The sequence below is a fragment of the Camponotus floridanus genome, unplaced genomic scaffold (genome assembly GCF_003227725.1).
Source record: "Camponotus floridanus strain SB8 unplaced genomic scaffold, Cflo_v7.5 scaffold7, whole genome shotgun sequence".
In the NCBI taxonomy this organism is placed as follows: domain Eukaryota; kingdom Metazoa; phylum Arthropoda; class Insecta; order Hymenoptera; family Formicidae; genus Camponotus; species Camponotus floridanus.
In genome coordinates this window covers 3706031-3727982 of record NW_020229838.1, presented here as the reverse complement: position 1 = coordinate 3727982, position 21952 = coordinate 3706031, and the positions used below count along the sequence as shown (strand labels likewise).

At 30.1% G+C, this 21952-nt stretch overlaps 3 protein-coding genes across 10 annotated transcripts; 1 reads left to right on the top strand and 2 right to left on the bottom strand.

Annotated features, from left to right (window-relative positions):
- Positions 1-1782: 1782 nt before the first annotated feature.
- On the bottom strand, positions 1783-6369 carry LOC105249159 (peptide methionine sulfoxide reductase). Of its 3 annotated transcripts, none has more exons than XM_011254430.3 (5): positions 6221-6369; positions 2948-3106; positions 2757-2877; positions 2496-2632; positions 1785-2106 (listed from the first exon to the last, which is right to left on the bottom strand). In XM_011254430.3, the coding sequence occupies exons 2-5, from the start codon at positions 3103-3105 to the stop codon at positions 1869-1871; spliced, it is 654 nt and encodes a 217-aa protein (XP_011252732.1). In that variant the 5' UTR covers position 3106; positions 6221-6369; the 3' UTR covers positions 1785-1868. The 3 variants fall into 3 exon arrangements, with proteins under 3 accessions (XP_011252731.1, XP_011252732.1, XP_011252733.1); XM_011254431.3 differs by lacking the exon at positions 6221-6369 and adding an exon at positions 3363-3550; XM_011254429.3 differs by lacking the exon at positions 6221-6369 and having other exon boundaries at positions 1783-2106; positions 2948-3341.
- A 2603-nt stretch (positions 6370-8972) lies between these two features.
- Positions 8973-17784, bottom strand: LOC105249157 (protein phosphatase 1 regulatory subunit 16A). 5 transcript variants are annotated; one of them, XM_025413648.1, is made up of 9 exons: positions 15876-16009; positions 15327-15590; positions 14958-15260; positions 14696-14838; positions 14478-14603; positions 14330-14405; positions 14024-14241; positions 13694-13859; positions 8973-9286 (listed from the first exon to the last, which is right to left on the bottom strand). In XM_025413648.1, the coding sequence occupies exons 1-9, from the start codon at positions 15940-15942 to the stop codon at positions 9114-9116; spliced, it is 1536 nt and encodes a 511-aa protein (XP_025269433.1). In that variant the 5' UTR covers positions 15943-16009; the 3' UTR covers positions 8973-9113. The 5 variants fall into 5 exon arrangements, with proteins under 5 accessions (XP_025269433.1, XP_011252726.1, XP_011252725.1 ...); XM_011254424.3 differs by lacking the exons at positions 8973-9286; positions 15876-16009 and adding exons at positions 9845-11457; positions 17362-17784; XM_011254423.3 differs by lacking the exons at positions 8973-9286; positions 15876-16009 and adding exons at positions 9845-11457; positions 16899-17348.
- LOC105249158 (transmembrane protein 42) lies at positions 17142-21819 on the top strand. 2 transcript variants are annotated; one of them, XM_025413650.1, is made up of 4 exons: positions 17142-17156; positions 18952-19111; positions 19467-19613; positions 21544-21819. In XM_025413650.1, the coding sequence occupies exons 2-4, from the start codon at positions 19001-19003 to the stop codon at positions 21679-21681; spliced, it is 396 nt and encodes a 131-aa protein (XP_025269435.1). In that variant the 5' UTR covers positions 17142-17156; positions 18952-19000; the 3' UTR covers positions 21682-21819. The 2 variants fall into 2 exon arrangements, with proteins under 2 accessions (XP_025269435.1, XP_011252728.1); XM_011254426.3 differs by lacking the exon at positions 17142-17156 and having other exon boundaries at positions 18778-19111.
- Positions 21820-21952: the final 133 nt, after the last annotated feature.

Genomic DNA, 21952 nt, shown 5'->3' with positions numbered 1-21952 from the left:
ATAATCATAAAATTATAAATATATTTTTGTGTATACTAAATAATTTTGTAAATCAAAACAAATCAAAGATGAGCAGTACAAATAGCGAATAACAAAATGGAAACAAACCATTTGTCAACTGCTTATTTTGTTCTGTAAATTTATTTTTATCACTATCTGAATTGTAGAATCTCGAGTCAAAATTCTCAAAATTGAAGTTCGTTATCAGTTGGCATTTAAAATGCAAAGAAAAAATAAATATTTATTTTTAAAAAGATTATAATATATTTTGAAATTTTATGTTATATAAAATATATATTGCTCATATTCTCTCTCTTTTAATAACATTAAACTGTAGTTAATCTTATGTTATTTAAACATTCTTTCCATATATAGTAAAATTTTTTTGAAAGAATGAAAGAGGAAAGAGAAATTTGAACTTTGGCATATAAAATTCAATTTCAAATGTGTATACCCAGGTAGCAAAATGACATCTAAAGACGTTTTAAAGACGTCTTAAAGACGTCATAGACGTCTTTAAGACGTCTTTAGACGTCATCTTGCTACCTGGGTAGTGGATACCCAAATCATAGACTTGTAAAAGGAGTTCTTTAAAAGATAAAAGGATATTAAATCAGTGTGCAATTTCTTTTACATGATTCTGAGCAATTCCTTCTACATGATTTTGAGACACATTAAGCAATATTCAATTTATAGAATATGCCATCCACAAATACAAGCAATTCTTTGATTCATTCCTCTTATATCTAAACTATAGATTTATATAATAGATTGACACTACGCGATGTAGAAGAAATAAAAAATATAAAAAATATAAAACGATTTTCTTTTCTGTTTCTCACTAACTACATAATCGGAAAAGAAAAGTATCCAATTTTTATTGTTTATCGTTTTTATACTTCTTACAGAAGTGCTTAATCTATTAACTATAAATCTATAGAATTATAAAGTCAACTAAATTTTCTTTAGAAAAGAAAAAAATAGAACTGTGTTGCGAGTTATCATATATGTAAGAAACCATATTTGTTCAACTTTATATTTTTAAGCTAATCTATGTATTTTATTATGCCTATGCCAAAACTCTTATTGCCTTTATATCAGATATAAAAATTCTCGATTATATCTACAGCTTATGCTATATTTATGTATTCTTAAATTGATGATTCGATTTGATACAAATTGGCAATACTGTCTTTGACTAACACAGACTTTTTCTTAATGAAAGGAAAGATAATCATCATTTATATATAAGATTACATATTTTTGTAGTAAAGCTTCTATAATTAAAATTTAGTTGAAACTAATCTTTTCATAACAATATTTATATAGAATTATATTGTTTTATAATGAAGCTTCTCACAATTAAAATCTACTCGAAAATGTATGTATAATATTTTTATGACAATAGAATTAAATGAAAATTATTGCATGGCTCGGTAAAAACACTATTCCGTTAAAAATATTATTTTTTTATGTATATATAAAGAGAATTGCGTAAATTCATTGCATCACATAAATTGACATATTTGTACAAATTTTGAATTAAATATTACATAACAAATTTTTCTAATTTAGCAATGAATCATTGCAATATTTTGATATACATATATAATAAGAATTTAATAGCAAGTAATAGCAAAATCATATTTTGCTAACCTAATATTATATATTTCTTGCATGAAAGCAGTGCAAGAAAAAATTATCTAGTAAAAAGAAAATAACTATCTTGAAAAAATGTGGAGAAAAATTTATAATATAAAATTTATTATATAAAATTCTCTTTAGAAAAGAGGAAAAGAACTGTGTAATGAGTATTCATCTCTGTTTAACAGTAGAAAATGTCTTTTCCTGTTTTCTTACTAGATTTGCTAACAATATAAACCGATGCCTTGATTCTGGATAATATATTTTTGTAAATATTGTGTCGTTTTCTCGTTTAATCCCAAGTTCGGTAGTTCCTTCTCAAATTGTTCAAGAGTACCAGCACCAGCTATATAACCATTTAACTTGGCTGCCAAAGGAGAGGTGCGTAAAATTTCTGATGTGGTGAGGCCCAGTGTCTCGATCAGCCATGGATGATTCTGTAGTCGATACTTCTGATGATAGCTGCAAAATAGTACATATATATATTTCATTGTTAAATACACCAGCTTTTGTTAAATTTTTGTAACTTAATTTTATTTATTTACAAATATGTCAAAAAGGAGAGAGATTTGTATATATTTATCATAATTATAATAAAATTCGTTATATAAAAATTAATTATATAAAAATTCGTTGAAAATTTGAATGCCACCATAAATAAAAATATTTAAAATTATAAAATTATAACTGATTCTGAATTGAATGATAAAAGTTATCTAAATTTATATTCTGTAGATTGTATAATTCTAGGCAGATAATATAGCATGCATAAAATAATATCCTATTATTCTACTAAATAAGAAAAGTAATTGTAATATAAGTATACTAGATTACAAAATATGGTAACTTACTCTTCTGCTGGATAAAATTTGGTAAACTTTTTAATCTCTGTAATAAAAACTTCCCCGCGCTGTTTCTGTTCTTGCTTGAGAGATTTTTCAGCTAATAATCGTTGCTCTTCGTTATGATACAGAATTAATGACATATACTGAAAATTAAATTTCATTTATTATTAATACGCAAATGATATATGTGGCTTATTCAAATATAATAAATCTATTTCTATTGAAAATAATGTATTATGAGATATAAATAACAAATCAATAAAATACCTGTCTCTTAATCTTCGTCGTAAGACCATACTCATGATTGTTCCAAAATAAGCTCAACAAGTGTGTATAAGACACTAATTCTGGATCATATTCGATATCAATGACTTCTGTATGGTCACCCCTAGAACAATCAAAATGAGATTATTACATGCAATCTTATACATTTTTAAACATCAAAATTGAAAATTTACATGTCTCTGTAAACGGGAGACTCCTTGGTGCCACCAGCATAGCCCACGCAGGTCCTGATAACTCCAGGTAGCGTCCCGAAGAGAGAATCCCCCGCCCAGAAGCAGCCCATGCCGAAAGTGGCACGCTGGCCCTTGATCTCTTCCAGCTGACCTGGCATTCTACTCAACAGACAAACATTGTTGCGTTCAACGATCGGACACGTGAGAAACGCGTTGCATTGATACGACGAAATAGAGCAATTATTTGTGAGAACAGCTCGAACGAGGTACGGAAATAAAATGGGTAACATCACGCGACATGATCGCAACATCCTCAGTCACCAACAGACGAGTTTGGTTACGATTCGTCTACAGATTCTCGACCCACTGTCCTCCATTTAATACTTCCACTCCACGGTATGTATCAAACCGGTACCTTGTCGAGACGGGCGATATCAAGTAAGCGTAGACGAGGACGGACCGATGAAAGCGAGCGAGAAGGAAGAAAAGCGCGCGGTTGGTGTCTTTCAACCGCTCTCGACTACACGTGTCGCATCGAACTCATTGAACGGGACACCACGCTCGAGAATCCGAGGTCGTCAACGAGGCGACATGCGCGTCACGAAACCTCGTGTGGCTGAAGCACGAAACCTGCGAAGGTCAGCTGATTCTAATGTCAGATTTATCAATCGCAGATTTTTTATCGCGATCGAATAACTTATCGTCATGGTAAGCGTGGATCGTAGATCGTCGAGTTTCGTAATTTGAAATTTTTAATTCAAAGATATATTTAATCGCGTGAACGCAAAAAAAATTGATAAAATTTCTCTTGATAACATCCGTTCTCCTTATAACGTTTAAAAATTTTTTTAATTGACGTCATAGAGTTAGCTTCTTTTTTTAAGACTGATTTTAATAAAATTGCAATTAAGGAAGCTGAATTATATTAGCAAAATAATTGAAGAAAATTATTTATTAATATAACTTGGTGAATAAATTAGAATTGAATAGCATAATTAAAAACTAATTTTCAAATGCAAAGACTAGTGCAAAATAATTCGCCCTAATAAAACTTTGATAAAATTATTGTTATCGTAATATTGATGATACTTATTGCATTATATATATTTTTATAATATTTTATAATTTATAAAATCAAATATGATGTATCGATTTTTTGTCAGATTTTTAAAATTTCATTTTTTTAATATGCAGGACTATATGGGATGATGTAAGAATCCCATATAATAAAAATAGAAAGATGAAAATGCAAATTTTACGCTTTTAATAAATTACAACTGATAAGCATCGACGTTTGTTTTATCTCTATTTTCCTCTATTTATTAATGTAAGTCGACATATATTTTTAAGATATACATATGTACACCGCATATCTTTTATGAGTATATTATATATATTTTAAATTAACATATAAAAAAAATAGCGTGACACTATATATATATATTATGTGTATATTTACATATTATATAAAAATTTAGATGCACATAGGTATACACGAAAGATAAATTCTAATAATAATCAATATTTTGAGTCTGCAAGCTTACTTAAAAGCATACTTAAGTATAGATAAAAACATTTTATCTATACTCAATTTTATCGCAATCGCAGGAGGTCTTAAAAGATGCAGCTGATAGTAGATAACATTCAGTTACTTATCAATTAGTTATTTAATCATTTGAAAGGCAAAAAGCAATTATGTACATTTCATATCACCTCGTCTATCTTTTATCTAAAAATTATCATGGAGATTTATGATTGCTTCTTAAAATCACCTACAGACGTCTATGTTATTCTGACCATTCTCTACATATATTTCAACAGTTAAATACTTTATACGTTAATAAATAGCTAAAAAAGTTAATTTGATTAAATTTATTGGACGTTGTGATATTATGGATTAAAACTTCCTCAATTGTGTGATTATTATCAATTTGAATATCTTGATACTCGACGCATGCAATATGTAGTATAGACATGTATGTACAGTCCTTTTTTTTATTTAAATTATACACAAGTTGCAAAATTATTTATAAATCAGAATATATCTCAGAAATCACTTGAAAAGACTAAGAATATTCTTTGCCAGCGGTCCTTGTACACATTACAACACACATCTAATTCTATAAATATTCTTTCATCCGTTTTAGCAATGACATTTGCAGCGTCATCCAACGAGGAGAAATATAATATAACTACGAGAGGAATGATATAACTAGATTTTTGTTGAATTTTAAAAAGATGTAACTTTTGTTTTTTTTACGATATTTAAATGTCTAAAATGATTCTAATGGATTATAATTGGGGGAAACGTAATCAAATGTAATCAAACGTAAATGAAATTAAATATAAAAATAGTAAAAAAAGCAGTAGTTAAATAGTAATAGTTGATAAATAGTAATAGTAGTTAAATAGTAGTTAAATAGTAATAGTTAATAAAGTAATAGAAAGTTGATAGAGTAATAGAAAGTTGATAAAGTAATAGATGAAAGTAATAGTTGATATCTTGATATCTTATAATATGTTTTGGCTTATTAGAAAAAAACTTCGATGAATTTATTACACAGTATAATCGAAATGCATAGAAGATTAATATGAATCTTTGTACAAGAAGAATATTGTACAAACAAAATAAAAAAAAGTTTTGTGAAAAATACACATATGTTATCATATACAAGTAATATATAAATAGACAGAACGTATATTTTATATTTATATTAAATACAATATATATATATATATATATATATATATATATATATATATATTGTATTTAATATATATTGTCAGAAAAAGTAAAAAAATATAAATAATATAGATACAATTGAAATTTAAAAACATTAATTTTCGAATTTATTCTAATTATTTTATGATTATGGAGACAGATTATTGCAGATTAATAGAAAAAATAAATTTAAATTAATAGAATTTTATATCTAAATATTATAATATTATAAGTATTATATGAAGAGAATACCTACCCTAATAACACACATGTCCAAAAGATGTCCAGAGGTCATCGAGAGGGCATCCAAAGGACATAAAATATCCTTTGGCTATCCTGTAGATATTCTATGGACGTCTTTTGGACATGTGTGTTGTTAAGGTAATAAATTAAGCAAAATGTTAATCAAAAACATTTCTACTAACAATAAGTAAAAACTTATTTTTATGCTAAAATATTATTTCGATTATAATTAAATACAATTATTTTAGATATTTTCACAGAATTCTGAAAAAATAAATAGAAACTTCGTCCGTTATATTAAGTATTACCTTGAATTCGATGCAAAAAAATTGGAAGAATTTAATAAATTATCGCTGTTTCGAATAAATCTTGTTCGAATAACGAGATCTTCCGAAATCACTCCGGATTCCTTCCTTACGGAATTAGAGTAGTACCACTTACTGCGATATGTAATGGAGAGCACCAGTTTTTATGTCCGTCACAAGCAAGACATATCTCTCCCCACCAATCATTCATTATTCTCCCACTCTGTATATTAAACGGCCATACGTCGATTCCTGTGCGCGCTTCAATAAATATTTCTCTTTTCTACATTTTGATTTTATTTTACAAGTCATTGTATGATAAAATAAAGAAATGACAAAAAAAATCGTAAGTAACATCAAATATACATGTTAATATAAAATATTATTAATTTACATTCACTTTTGTTTTATTGATCTGCAATAATAATCTGTCTTCATAAAATAGAATAAATTTGAAAATTAATTTGAAAATTAATTAAATTATTCAATTGTAATTGTATCAAATCTATATATTATTCATATTTTATTGATTTTTTTCTTTACACATTATATATATATATATATATATATATATATATATATAATATAAAAATAAAATATTATATGTGTTCCATATACTTATATATTATTTCCGTATATTGTAACATAATATAATGTGTCTTTCACAAAACTTTCACCAAATTAGTTTTCAAGTTTCAGCATTCCAATTTTATCTTGATCGAATTAATCGAAATAATAATGTATAGTTAAATGTATAGTTATCTGTATAATTAAATGATTATACAGATATTACAAAAATAGATTAGATTTTTTGTTATATCAGTTCTTGAAATATTTTGAAAATTTGATGAAAAATTTCAGTTAAAGAGAAAAAAATGATCTAAGTCAACCTATCATTATTTTTATTTACTTGACATTGAAACAATGCGTATCTTTACATAAACACACAATTATTATATTTAGAAAAAAAATATATAAAATATATATTAAATATTTATTATAATTTCAATTAAATATATATTATATATTATAGTTATGCAAGGAAGTTATGCATTACATATTGAGATGTTTAAGGAATCGGACTTAGTAATTTAATTTGTTATATAAACTTCTATACAGAAAACTCAACGAGGATACTTAATGCACATAATCTATAATAATGTATCTAATCAAATTCACTATCTATTATATCACGGAAAAACATTTTCCATTGTTCACTGTTTGAAAGAGAAAACAGAAAAAGAGTTATGTGATTATATATGTATATAAAAATATGCTAATCATTTTTATAAATTATTATAGTATTATTTTTTTTAATTATTTTAAATAATTGTTTTATTAATTTGTAAATGTTAATAACTTCTCTTTTTGTATAATTGTTTCAGTAATTTATATTTTTTATTTATAATATATATTAACATATAAACTGCATAATTAATATTTTTATATACAATAATATACATTTAAATATTGTTTTATTTATTTACTTATTATGTTACTATTCTTTTTTTTTGCGAGAGAGCTTAATTATAAATTGAAAAATATTTTCACGCAAACTTTAAGTCGCACATAACAAATTTAAGATTAAAATCAATTCTAAAAACTCACCATATCTAAATAAATATTAAAAAATACTAACCAAAACATATATATATATATATATATATATATATATATATACATATATATATATATTTTAATATATAAATTTACATCAATCAAATAATAAAAAGACTGTAATTTCATTGTTATTTGATATTGTTTATACTATATAATATAAAATATATAAATTAAAAATGTGTATAAGTCTTAACTCGAGTCTGGCAAATCAAGCTTTTGTATCTCAAATCATTTTATATTACTTAAAATTATAGCATAAAATCTTTTTCTTTATGACATACAATTATACAAATTAAATCACACTTTAAGCATAAATTCTTTTGAATATTTAGAAATCATTAAAACATGTATTTAGACTAATTATATGTTACATCTCCATAAATATAAATATAAATTATTAGTAATTAATTTCGGACAAAAATTTTATTAAAAATAATTATTTATGAAATTCAAATTATTTTTAATGAATTTTTTTTATGATAATATGTATGTGTATATAATTTATTTTACAATTATTAATTCAAAAATTTTTTAACTTTTAAAAGCATAAAAAATAGTCTTTAAGAATATGACATTTAATTTGAAAATTTATCGTTACAATTTGAAAATAAATTTTAAATACATATTTAAACGAGAATAATTTATTCCTCTGATGTAACACATATCATAAATTTGTCACGTTTGAACAAGAAGAATATGATTACTCGACGCCATTGACCTCGTAATTGTTGGATACTGGTGATCGAGGACACTAGATAAACTTCTTGCAAATAGCATTTCTTAAAAAAAAATCATGTTTATTTTTACCTTTTGTGTTTATAAAATGCTGGATAAAATGAATAGACGTTTATTTTTATAAATAATCTAATAGTTTAAATAGATCTTGATTGCCAAATTTTCGACTATTTAAGAGAAAAACAGAATTAAATAAACAATAACATTTTTTATGATAGAAAGATACGAAAAGTTTAGCTTTATATGAAATAATTCAAATGTGTATGTATATTTCAAATTATTTATTTTAAAAAAATCATATATAGATTTTTTCCGTATAAATATTTCCGTATAAATATTTTTGAAAATGGACTTTACAGACATAGATATACATTACTTGATTATTTAATAGCATGCTTTTGTTTATTATCAATTGATAACCTTAATAAAGCTGAATAGAACGAAACGCGGTGATTGCATCAGAAAAGACAAATGATGCACATGCTTGATTAATTCAGTTCTCAATTGAAAGTCGACTGATGTAATCTTCCTCTTCTGGCCGCTAAGCCATCGCACAAACTCGTATCACCATGACTCTCATCCGGCTATTATCAGCATCACTATTCAATTTCTGACCTCCTATGCGTCTGGTCTTACAAGCAGAAACATTTTCTGCTGATAACAAGACGGAATGATTCACAAAAGCACCACAATTGAAGAAGAAGGAAACCGTTTCTGTGAGCACATCATATAATGGCAAATTATATTTTAAATATACACATGTGTGTTGCAGCACGTCATACATAGGACAGAAAATTCAGAAAAAATCTATATAATTGTGTGGAAAAATATTATAAATAATGAAATATGTATTTATAATATTCCTCACAGACATTTCAAGATGGTCACATATTGAAAAATTAATTAACGTTTATAATTAGGAAATACATCGAGAACATATGAATTTGATATACCGCGTACTTGAGGATCAGAAACAATATTAAAATATAAGATAACATATATACAGTGATTTTATTTTATATGTATAACGTTATATATATTACAATACCATAACAGGTGATAGATGTCACATAAATTCGTTTTAAATACAGCCATTGAAATCAATCTTCACCATAGACATTCATATTTAAACCAAAACCAAGTATAAACAAAACTTACTACATTGGAATAATCATGGCAATATTAAAATTTTACAATCAACACAATTGTAAGATTTAGGATCATCATGAAATCATGAAATACGATCGTAGTCGAGGATTACATAGAATTTGGCAACGTTTTATTGCATCATGGAGGAATGTATGAGCGTTTATTTGTACTATTTATTCCCATCAAAAGGTTTCTTTAAAATTTGAATATTATTTGACACAGCGCATATAAAAAAATATGTCTGTTTGCCAAAAAAACGAATTATTTCATTTTTTACACATAATCCTGCACGCACATACGCGAGTGTATTTTGAAATTTGTCATTATTGTACTTCATTTTGATTGTTGGATCTGACGATACATAAATTTTTTTCGTAAAATTTACATATTTATATATTTCGAACAATATATCTATACACAATATCAAATTTAAACGCCGTAAATATCGTCAAAGGTGCAAAACAGGTGCAAGTTGTAAATCATAAATGTGATGTACGTGACTTGCTATACGCACATGCAAACGAAGAATTCGGTGAAGTCTATAGTTGTAATACAGATAAATATTACATATCAAAATTTACAAATAATCTTTAAATCGATATAAAAAACGTTTTTCACTTAATTCTCTTATAGCTAGAGTCTCATAGAAAACATTGGAAGTTTGATAGTCTTATACCTGTTTACGAAGATATTACTAGAAAAAAATTCGCATCTAAGCAGTACCTCTACAAATGTAATAGACATTTCTTACTTTCTAGACTGTATAATCTATACATTTCTTTTAATATATAGCAATAAATAAAAGTAAAAGTCTGTACAATACTTAAATGTCTTAGGCGTTAAAGAGTTGTAAATAATTTAAAGAAAAATGCAATAATATCTCTCTGCGAATGTGTAAGTACACGTTCCCTAAATTTATCGTAACAAGGTGTTCTCGTTTGTCGACATCGAGCTTATTTAAACGCTGCAATGCACGATTTCGTTCCACAATTGCAGAAAAAAGCTATTTCGTTACGAGATTTAAGTACATGCCGTTCGTGCATTATCAGAATCACGACAATCGTCTCAAATTTAAAGCTGCCAGTTTGCTTTGCACATATTATTTATGATATACATGTATCATATGTACATATATATGTCACGCTATATATAATAGTTAAAAAACATAATAAAAAATGTCGCACGTCGGAATTGGATCGAATATGTGCGATTTTCAAAATCGTAAAAATTTCAGAACACAGCGTTGAATCTCTAAAAAAATACTAAAAGATAATCGCAGGAACACATTTTCATTTTTTCCTTTTATTTTTCGCGGGAAACGCAAATGTTCAGTCTGCGAATATTCTCGGGCGCAATAGCGTGAGGAAGACGGGGTGGAAAACGAAATTGGAGGCGTATTTTAAAATAAATGCGTTACATGACGGTACAGCAGTTCTTCTCCGTGTGATTGTCGCTGACAATCTCGCTAGTATTGCCAGTGAAGCGTTGCGTAAAGTCGTCGGTGGTGAGGTCGGAATTGGAGATGGACGAGACCGGCATCGTGATACCATTTCCGTTAGCGTCCAGCGAGCCACCGGATATGTGCCGATTCTGCGCCCGCTGCTTCTTCAGATCTGACAAGGATTTGACGAAAACAACGGACACATGTATGTTGATCTTGCCGTTGGTATCGCTGTCTGTAGCATAAATCGGCGACTGCTGCTGACTGCCGACCGGCGGGTCAAGCCCTGTCACTGCTGTCAGGCAAACACGTAAAAATCCAATGTGCTACTCCCCCTCCCGCATCAAGTGTGCCGACTTTTTCGATCGACGCAATCGCCACTTTTTCGTCCCTTCACCTTTACCCAACTTTCTATTCCTATGCACTGATTACAATTAAAAAAAAGAGAAAAAAAGAAACGAGGATGTCAACTATGAATCTCATGCGCCAAGCCTCTTACATGCTCTTTTTAGCAACAAGCGTTTCGAAAACATTGCATCAAGAAGGACCACCATATGCACATCTCGGTGTGTACGTACACAGTATATTACTAAACGAAATTTATGATAAACGTGATTATAAGTGGTTGCGTTTTACGCAAGCAAACTAATAAATATGAAAGAGAGAGACAGAGAGACAATATGTATATGGTAAACACGGCTGTCACGTTACAAAGAGCAGGAAACGGTGTTTAAACGACTATGATATATCTGTATGTCATATTTTTACTACAATGGAATTTCTCCATTCATTTAACAGCTACTACAAACTGTTCTTGATCTAATTATATTCGCGCGTATTGTTGTTATAATGAATATGATGTATCATTGGGATCTCTCATCGAATGAAAAACGAAGTGATTTTAGAATATTTCATCTACAAATACAATTCGAGTATAATGTTATTATTATTTAGGAAACAATAAATATAAAGGTCCATTGGTAATTTGTTCACTCAGTGTTCGTGCTCTCACTATATATCTGATATGTTCTTTTTTATTTTTTAAATTGACTACCTCAATCAAATAAACGGTAGTATAATTCATCGCCATTTTTTTTTCAACTAAATAATATAATAGATATGAAACATTCATTAGCGGATGGTTTGCTACGTCGACTTTCAATCGACGTTCAAAAATCTGATAACGAATATACATAAAAATTCGTAGAGAATTGCGATCACAACTTCATGCTTTAGGCCCAAAATTCGCTCATTATACTATGAGCGCATTATTCGACAAAAATTTACCAAACGTGAAAATAGCAATGTTCTAAATATGTACTTATTCTAAAAAAAAACTTGCACATAATACTAGATGTATAAAGAGTATAGAATAATATATCTTTCAAAATTCTACTTATTGTGCGTCCTACTAGTATGGTATGTATAATTTTCTAAATCGATTAGGCTCCAGTTTATGTAAGAAAGTATGGAAACAATTTGACATATCTACAGTAAATATCGTTTGATTATTACTCTATATTGCGCTTGTGTATCAATGACCGCAAAGCTTTGCTAACACGCGGTCCACAAAGATATGCTAAGAAAGCCAGTATCATTTAGGCCTTATCAAAAAGATTGAATGTAGATAAAACGAGATGTGATGCGTGTATGTGTGTAAGTATATTTTAATAATTTTTTTTAGAGAGAAAAATGCGTTGTTTATGCGTAGCACACGTAGATAATGTACGTACACTATGAGCAAATAACTTTTGGCATATCGTGTGACGTGTATGATACAAAAAAGATAACATAATTAAATGCATTGTAGAAATCGTGAAATGTAATAATTAAAGAAATAGGAAAGTGACATAGAAAACTAACCTCGCAATTATTCAGGAGCACGCAATAGTGAAAAAAAAGAAAAAGCTGGTAAATAATCGAACAGCTAACACAGTGAGTTTAACACGGTACATTTATGGCGATTTTGCAATTAACAGATTAATATACAATCTATATGCTTGGGACTATTTAATCTGCCAAAACTATTCAATTTTTTCCTCTCTCTTTCTATGAATGTGTAAAATTTTGTATTTCTCGATATATATAAAGTTGTTTTTCTTTGTGTCGAATATTCACTGTTTGCTCTTCAAATACCATGTTTGTAATTTCATAATTATTATTATTCTCAGCATAAAAATAATTCTGCCTTATTTTAAGGAGCATGTGATATACAGATATACATACATCATATATATATATATATATATATATATATATATATATATATATGTTTATGTGGATTTATATAAATTTGTTTTTTAATTTTATATTCACATACTTTCCTATGTTTCCTTTAGAATTTATGGGACATAAATAAATGAGCATGATATGTATATACATGTATATATACATATGTGCAATTTTTGAATCACGACGTGATGGAAAATATATTTTCCAGAGAAGTCTCTCCGCACCATAAAAAGCTACCATTTATCACAATATTCTACTGAACCACAACCATTGCAAGTAAGAATGCATTTGGAATGTACCTGAATCTTTATCAACATCTTCATGAAGGAAAGACTCATTGTCTTTTCCTTCAGGACCTTTTCGCACCGCTGGTGTCAATGTGCTAGAATCAGTCTCATGGTCTCCTACTTCCTGTGTACTATTCTCCAATGGCGGAATACTAGGCGCAGGAGCACTAACATATGTCTGAAATATGTTTGACAGTATTATTCATTTATATCTTCAAATTTCAATATTCAGTATTAAGTTCTATATATATATATATATATATATATATATATATATATATATATATCAAGAAAAAAATTGAAAATATTTAAGATATTGTTAGGTCGCAAAATATGCCGTACCTGTTGTGCTTGTAACCTGAAACGTGCTTCTTCTTGAGCATCTTTTTTAGTAGTAAGAACTTTGTCTCGAATAGATGTCCGGCGCACACTCTGTGTCCGCGTATTTATGCTCTGTGATCTTCGCACCCTCCGTCCCTGTGCTTCACGAAGTCGTTTACTCTCCTGTTCCGTTTTCAATTCCACTATTCTCTCCCTAATTTCCGGATCTTCACATATATCTGTATCGCATATATTTCATATTAAGATGTGAAAAGAAATTAAACAAGATGTATGTAACACAAATCAAAACAAATCGGCAATCTATACCTGCGGGAGTTTCGTCGTGTTTATTCTTTGCATTTAGGTCTGCTCCATTCTGCACTAATAACTCGAGTACTTCCAACTGCAACATAACATTGTATGTAATGTGTTAAACTAATATTTTGATGTTTTATTTTTTTAACATTAAGCTTACATGTCCCCAACATGCAGCTGCGTGAACAGGCTGCCATTTATCATTATCTTCAACATCTGTTGATACATGTTGATCAAGAAGAAATTCTACAACTCGTAAGTAGCCATTTGCCGCTGCAATGTGAAGCTGTAAAAATAAAAATTGTGATATAGTTACGCAATTGTAAATAATTTTTATTAATCAATTTTTTTCTTAGTTTAAAAAATCTAAATACATACAGGTGTAGCATCTTGATGATCTTTATATTCAAGATCACCTCCTAAAGAAGCAATTTTTTGCAAATCCCGTAACATTTGAACCTCGGTTGAGGCTCTTGTTTCATCTATTAATTCTTGAGTAACTCCTCGCCTCGCCATTTCTCCTATATTATAAAAATATAATTGGTATAAATATATATCATAATGATATTTATTATTTCTACCATATATGTTTGAAAATGACAATATTAAACAAATGTTATAGCGCTTAAAATCTTGTCACCTTCAATGCAATCCAATGTTTTTTCATCTTCACAAATATCATATGGCATATTGCCATCAGCATTAACAGCTAATAAATTTGCACCCCTGGCAATAAGATATTTGACTAAGTGTAAATGACCACATGTAGCAGCAGCATGTAATGGTGTCCATTTTTCACTATCTTCTGCATTTACATTAGCACCAAATTCAATAAGTAACTTCATCATTTCTTCATTATCATCTATGCAACACTGATGTAGCGCCGTCAAACCATCTTCGTTTGTTGAGTCTGGATTTACCCCTTTCTTCAAAAGTCGTCTTACTAAAAAAGAAACAAGTGTTTTCAATATACTGACAATGTTTATTTCCTAGGTATAAAATCTCTTACCTTCATCAATATCATTTCTTGCAGCAGCTTCTAATAACATAACACTATCGCTAAAATATATGTGCCGCTTATTACTCGTATGCCTAGTTTGATGTCGTAACCATTCCTTTTCACGTTGTCTCCATACTTTTAATTGTTGTAATCTACGGTGACGTGCCAAATGTAACCGTTCTTGCGTCGTCAGTCTTTCAACGTGTACCATCTCTGCCACTAGCTCCGAGTGTTCCATTGTTACGTGTTTGTAATTGGTGCAGGTATATTTACCTGTTTATAGTAGAGAGAAAGAACAGAATATTATCAAATATGTAAGCATATATATCCGACATTTGCACATACATATGCAATATTTATGCATACACACATAATGCAACTGTATAAAAGAAATGAAAAATCTGCTCCAGAAAAAGCATGCATATAAATTCTCAAACCATGTTCAATTTTATTACAACAGCCACTTATGCCTTTGTCTTCAATAACCACACATTTAAAAAAAAACATTTAATCAGAATAATTAGAAGATTCTGCAACAAACAACGTAAACAGTTTTACCTTTACAGTTACAAAGCCAAGATCTCATTCTCAGATAATTTAAACTTTTTGGACAAATACTGGACATTATTCTGGTATCAGAATTTTCACTTATTTCAACAATGTACGCAACTTGATTGATTTTTCCGAGTTATCTGGCAGGAATGATAGCATATTTTATTCTAGTGCTTCGCAAAACTTATCAAGTACTTAGGTAAGTAAACATTAAATATTTGCACAAATGTTTATACATGCTGACAAAAAGTTATCTAGAAGTAGTAACAGTAATTTGACATTGATATATTATTTTTTTAAGATTATTGGGTTTCTTGTATGGAATTCTTTCTATTAGAAAATAAGATAATTTATCTTAAAAATTTTAAGGAAATCTCTTGTAAATAAAGTGACAATATTCAATAATAAAAAAATATGTAGATTACATTCCTGAAAGAATAAAATATTTAATAAATAATGTATCAAGATTTTTTTGCAGAGAAAAATTAGAATGTAATTAATGCAATACATGTATATATATTTTGTCGCTTTTTATGTATTTTATTCTAATATTGCAAAAATTTTGATATTTTTAATCAAACTTGAGCATAAAATTTTTATTAAATAAATAGATTGTATATATATGTCTGCGTAATGTGCATATATAATGAATTCTATCTTTAATCTCTTGATATAAGTAATATATTGCGTCATTGGAGATATAAGAGTGTACATATTTATTCTAACTGTACATTGGTACAATATAAGTTTTATATCTCTCAGAGATAATTTATAAATGATACAAACATCTTGCCTATTACTCATTCAAAATGTATAATACCACATTTATTCTTTGCCAAAGAGATAAAGAATTAACAGTATCAAGGAGAGAAATCTGCATTTGTAGTAACATACATAAAAATGTACAATTGATTTAACACAATTTAATTGATTGAAATCAGGAGCATCTCCTTTTCAATATTCTCCTACGCGATTTTCGATAACAAACCCACGCGAAAAATGCGGAAGCACAAAATGGGAAATACTTGCGGATCATTTATTAAATTGGCATCTGTTTGCGCGCATTATTTTGTCAATCATCATTACGGTAAGGTAGGATAATCGACAAGGCGACACGACGGTCTCACAGAAGAATTCATCGCACTCTTCCCTCGTTTGTTTCACGAACAACTCGACGATTCGCGCAACGTGAAAGACACGGAGCGAGAGAGCGCGGATAGATCCTACTTCCTGCCAATTATATCGTCGAGGGTACCGAAGCCATCGCGATCAAGGCCAGGACGAGCGGTGCGTATCGCGCAGGATCTCTCTTTCTCTCTCTCTCTCTCTCTCTCTCTCTCTCTCTTTCCCGAGGTGGAAAGCCGAGGATAATCGCCAGGTAGGAGAAACGGATCGACGATCGAGCGCGATTTAGAGGAACATCGACTCGGGGGAGGCGAGTATGTCATTTTCTCCTGGCGTACTTTTCTTCACACACACGCACTTTACTTACTTAAGCGAGCGCGCGGCCCGACACGCGGTGCAGACGACGACGATGGTCCGCTTTCCTTCCTCCCCCGCTCCCTCCGCGCTCGCGATCGCGCCAGCGGAATGTAACGAGCGACGGTGACGAGGCGAGCCGGGCTTCATCGCACCATGATCCACCCGCGTCGAGGACGTCGATCTGCGACGCGTCTCCGCCGCTGCTGAAAATACACTCGCACGCGCGCGCGCGTTTCCCGTACCTGGCAGCGCGTGCAGCCGCGACGGAAACGTCTACCTGTCGTCCGCCATTTTTAAACTACCTTGCGAGGGAGTGAGAGAGAGAGAGAGAGAGCGCGCGCGCGCCTCGTCCCGCCTCGCCCCTCGCCTGTTCCATTCCGGTCTAGTCTCTCCCCTCCCCGCGCCCGATCGAGGACCCCGGCCCGCTCCAGCTGGCTCGCGAACGAACGTCGCCGATCGACGTCGATCCCTCGGTCGCGAGAACCAGACGCCGTTACGTAACTGTTGCCGACGTTACCGCGTCAGCCGGTCGATAAGCAAGATATCGCTCGACTCGCGACTAAGTCGAACTACTCTCGATCTGAACGGATTTTTTTTTATAATAATAAAGAACGAGTGGGAACTTCTACGCTCCGATGAATTTTCAAACAGTTGCGATTTGGAGCTGTTTTTTTTCTCTTCTTGTTTGCCGTTTTCTTTTTTTTCTTTTTTGTGTCAGATCGCCTCGGTGATTAATATGCGCATTTCAAATTTTTAGATCGCGTTCCACATTTCGCGTCTTGTATTTCCGCCTTCGATATAACACGTATTTCTATAATTATATATGAGAAATTTAATAACAGAGTTATCGTTGTCTCGTTATCTGGATATGGATATCATGAAAATTATTGCATTCTTTGTCATCCTTCCTTCTCGCAATTATACTTCTGTCAAATATGTAAATTGAGCTTAAATAATATGCTTCAATTTATTTATATATTTTATGTGAATAAAAATTATTTATATGAATAAAAATAATTTTTTAAATATATGCAAAAATGGCAAATATCGTATCTCGTCCTTGTAAAATATGTTCCGAAATCTTTCACTATACAAGACTCGTAAAAATTACATAAATGTCAAATTGAAATGTCACGATTTAAGAGAAAGATAAATCGCATGCGTTTATTTCGTACACCTGTTGAACTAACATTTAAGCTTTCGATATATTATACGCATAAAGTATACTCGTTCTATTTTCCTATCATTTACCAGACCTGGACATAACAATAAACTGATGCACTCCGAAGATGATTTAACTGCAGACGCGCTTCCTTGGTTATCTCGATAAAGCGCATGCTTGTTCGCTGATCACGTTCATTGGACGCGTTTGGCGGAAATTACTCGGTAGTATCATCGAATCGATGATTGATTCCTACTGTCAGATCCAGCGAATCAGCGTCGAGCGTCGCAGGAATATATCACGACAGTTTTTCCCCGTTGAACGCACCCCATTGTTTCCGATCACGCTCGAAATCGCGGTCCCGTTCCAGCTACTTAATCCAACTCCGCTTCGAGCAGGTAAAAGTGCAAATTTACTGCCAGCTGTCTTCCCCCCTAGTTAACGACCTTGAGTGCCGCTCGTCGATCCTCCTCGGTTACCTGCCGATATGGAAGGATACCGCGGTAGCGGGGCGCATCTCGCGGTTCTCTCTGGCATTTTCGCGACCGGTGGTAGCCTCTTGGGAAAACTCGCCGGCGCTGTTGACGCAACGTCATTGGTGAGTTGGCGGCAGATTCGAATTTCGCCAATAAAAAAAAATAAGGAATCGAAATTAGAAATAACAAGAAGAAAATATATGAAAGGGATCTTTCTTTTTTTTGCGATCAATTTATATTCGAAAATTAAAATTAGGTCCATTTTACAATGAGTCATTAGTCGTAAGCAAACTGACCAATCACAATGGATTATTTCGAAAATTATCGACTGTGATTGGTCAATTTGTTTACGACTAATGACTCATTGTAGAATGGACCTTAAAGATAGATTAAAGATTCGAGATTGTAAGTTACTTGAAATAATTATCGGAGTAATGTAATGTATTTTTATATATCTATTTTCTCCCCTGTAAAAAGGCGACGTTATTACTAAAAGGAGTGCTTCTGGTCTTTATGATCGTGTCTAACACCGTGGGATGCACGTTTTTTGTCAAAGCGCTTCATGGCAGCGGTTCTTCTTTGCCGGGGACGCTCGCTAGTGCGGCTACAAACTATATTTGTTCAGTGAGTTGATAATCTTATAAATAATACGATTATTTTCATTGAATAACAAATTAATAAATTTAATGCAAAGTGCAATCTTAAGTTTAATAAATGAATTTTTCAAGGGTCTTAATTCAAATCTCTCTTTAACAAAGATTTTAAAATATCAATTGTTTCCAAGCAACGAAAAAAATATTTTAATGGAAACATTAAAAACTTTAGGAGCATAAATAAATAATAGACTAATAATACATTTCTCGATTTACTTCAAAAAGAGATTATGCTTTAAGAATTTTAATTTGTGGTTTATAAAAATATATAATATGTAAATTAAAAATTAATGATTATATTTTCTGATATATGATATATTATGAATTAAAGAAAACAGTCGATTGATGAATTTATCATTATAATTTCAGGCAGAGAGTGTCTTCAATGCTTATCATAAAGGAAACTAAAATATCGCGAGAAACATCGAATAAATACTTTTTGGAGAAAGTCTTGATAAAATGTAACTGGAAATGGAATGACAGAAGAGAATAATTTATATGAAAAAGAAGATTTGTCATGAAGAGAGAGACCGCGCAATTGTTCGCTTATATGTCTAACAATATAATCAGATTAATATATTTCCGAGAGTCGGTTCGCACAACGAGTGAAAGTTGTTTCGCGAACTAGACGCAATTCCGCGAGCGTGCACAATGCGGTCATAGCAATTATATGCGCACAGCTACGTGGCGATTGAAGGAGAGCTGTACACGATATGATATATGCTGTTGAAACGCAATCTAGATAGTGCACTTTATGCATACACGCCGGAATTATTACACGATCGATAGAAATATTATATTCATCGTCTCTCTCTCTCTCTCTCATTGAAGAATAAATATGTTCGATTTTTCTCTCGTATTTTCTATAAAAATTACATTCATCTCTTATTTATATACGTAAAATTTTGAATGAGTTATTAGCCTGTTGAATAGAAATAAAAGAAATTAGATATATCTTTCACGTTTTTATACAAATTGTAATATTTTTATAATTCTCTACGGAAATGGATTTAATCCACACTCTGTCGATAGCGTGACCGCATATTGATTGTGTCGGCGTGAAATTAAACATTTACGAGATTAAGTTTGGATTTGTGGGGATATAAGAGCGTTACTGACTGAGCAGTCTTTGAAAAATAACGATGAAGTTATATATTTATTATATAGTTTGTTCTACATATCATCTATGTCAAACACGTAGTTCGTCAATCTCATTAATCTGCAGTACTTTTTTCAACTTTTTTCAAACGATATTCAAATACAAAAAATAAGAAAATTTTAGTTTTATAAAAAGGATAATTATTTGCTCCTAATTAGATAAAAATTACAATGTTCTTGTAAAGACATATATCTCAGAAATAATAGTACTCATTTAATTTGGAATCTAATTGACTTAAAATGTAGCATTATTTTATACATTATATAAATTCAAGATTATTGGCGAGATATAATTTTATAATTTTTTGTAAATGGTTAAGAAAAAACTATTTCAAAATAATACAATAGTTAAAATAAATTTAAATTTTCATTTTTACTTGGATGAACTGTTTTAATTATGTTTTTGCAAAAAGATACAGATCTTTCAGCAATGACTTTTTCTCTCTCAAAATTTTGTATTATTAATTATAAACTAAATTAAATACCACAATGTATAATGCATTATGTGAAAATAATTATAAATATGTTACAGTATTTATATTTAATTTTTAGATCGTAAAATAAGAATATAAAATTCACGTGCCAATATACATCTTTTTTTCTTATATAATTAAAACTATTAGGAGTTCTTTAAAAACTTTAAAAACGTAATATAAATATATTTTTTATCTTAATATCTCACTATTTTCTCTTTCTCAGATTTTTCAAAATATAGAACTTAACTGTTTTATTTTCTGTTGAAGGCTTTTGTAGGCTTCATCGTATTTGACGAATCTACATCATTGGCCTGGTGGTGTGGGACTTCCTTAGTACTTCTCGGCTTGATCTTGATATGTTACGTTCCCACTGAAAAGGATGCCATCGAGAAGAAATTAAAGTAGCAAAAATCAGCCGCGATCTCTTTTATATTAAAAGTAGCGAAGTATTACGACAGTACGATTTATTCTTACTTTTGTATTGATATTGCAGATCTCTCTATTATATATCCTTATTGGAAATTTACTATATATTTAATATATTGAAGGATAAACTATATTAATGAATTCCATTATTAAAGTATTAATAGAAAAATATTAATAGAAATTAATTACATATTATAATTACATATTTAAATGATATATTATAACGTATGTATATGTATGTATATGCGTA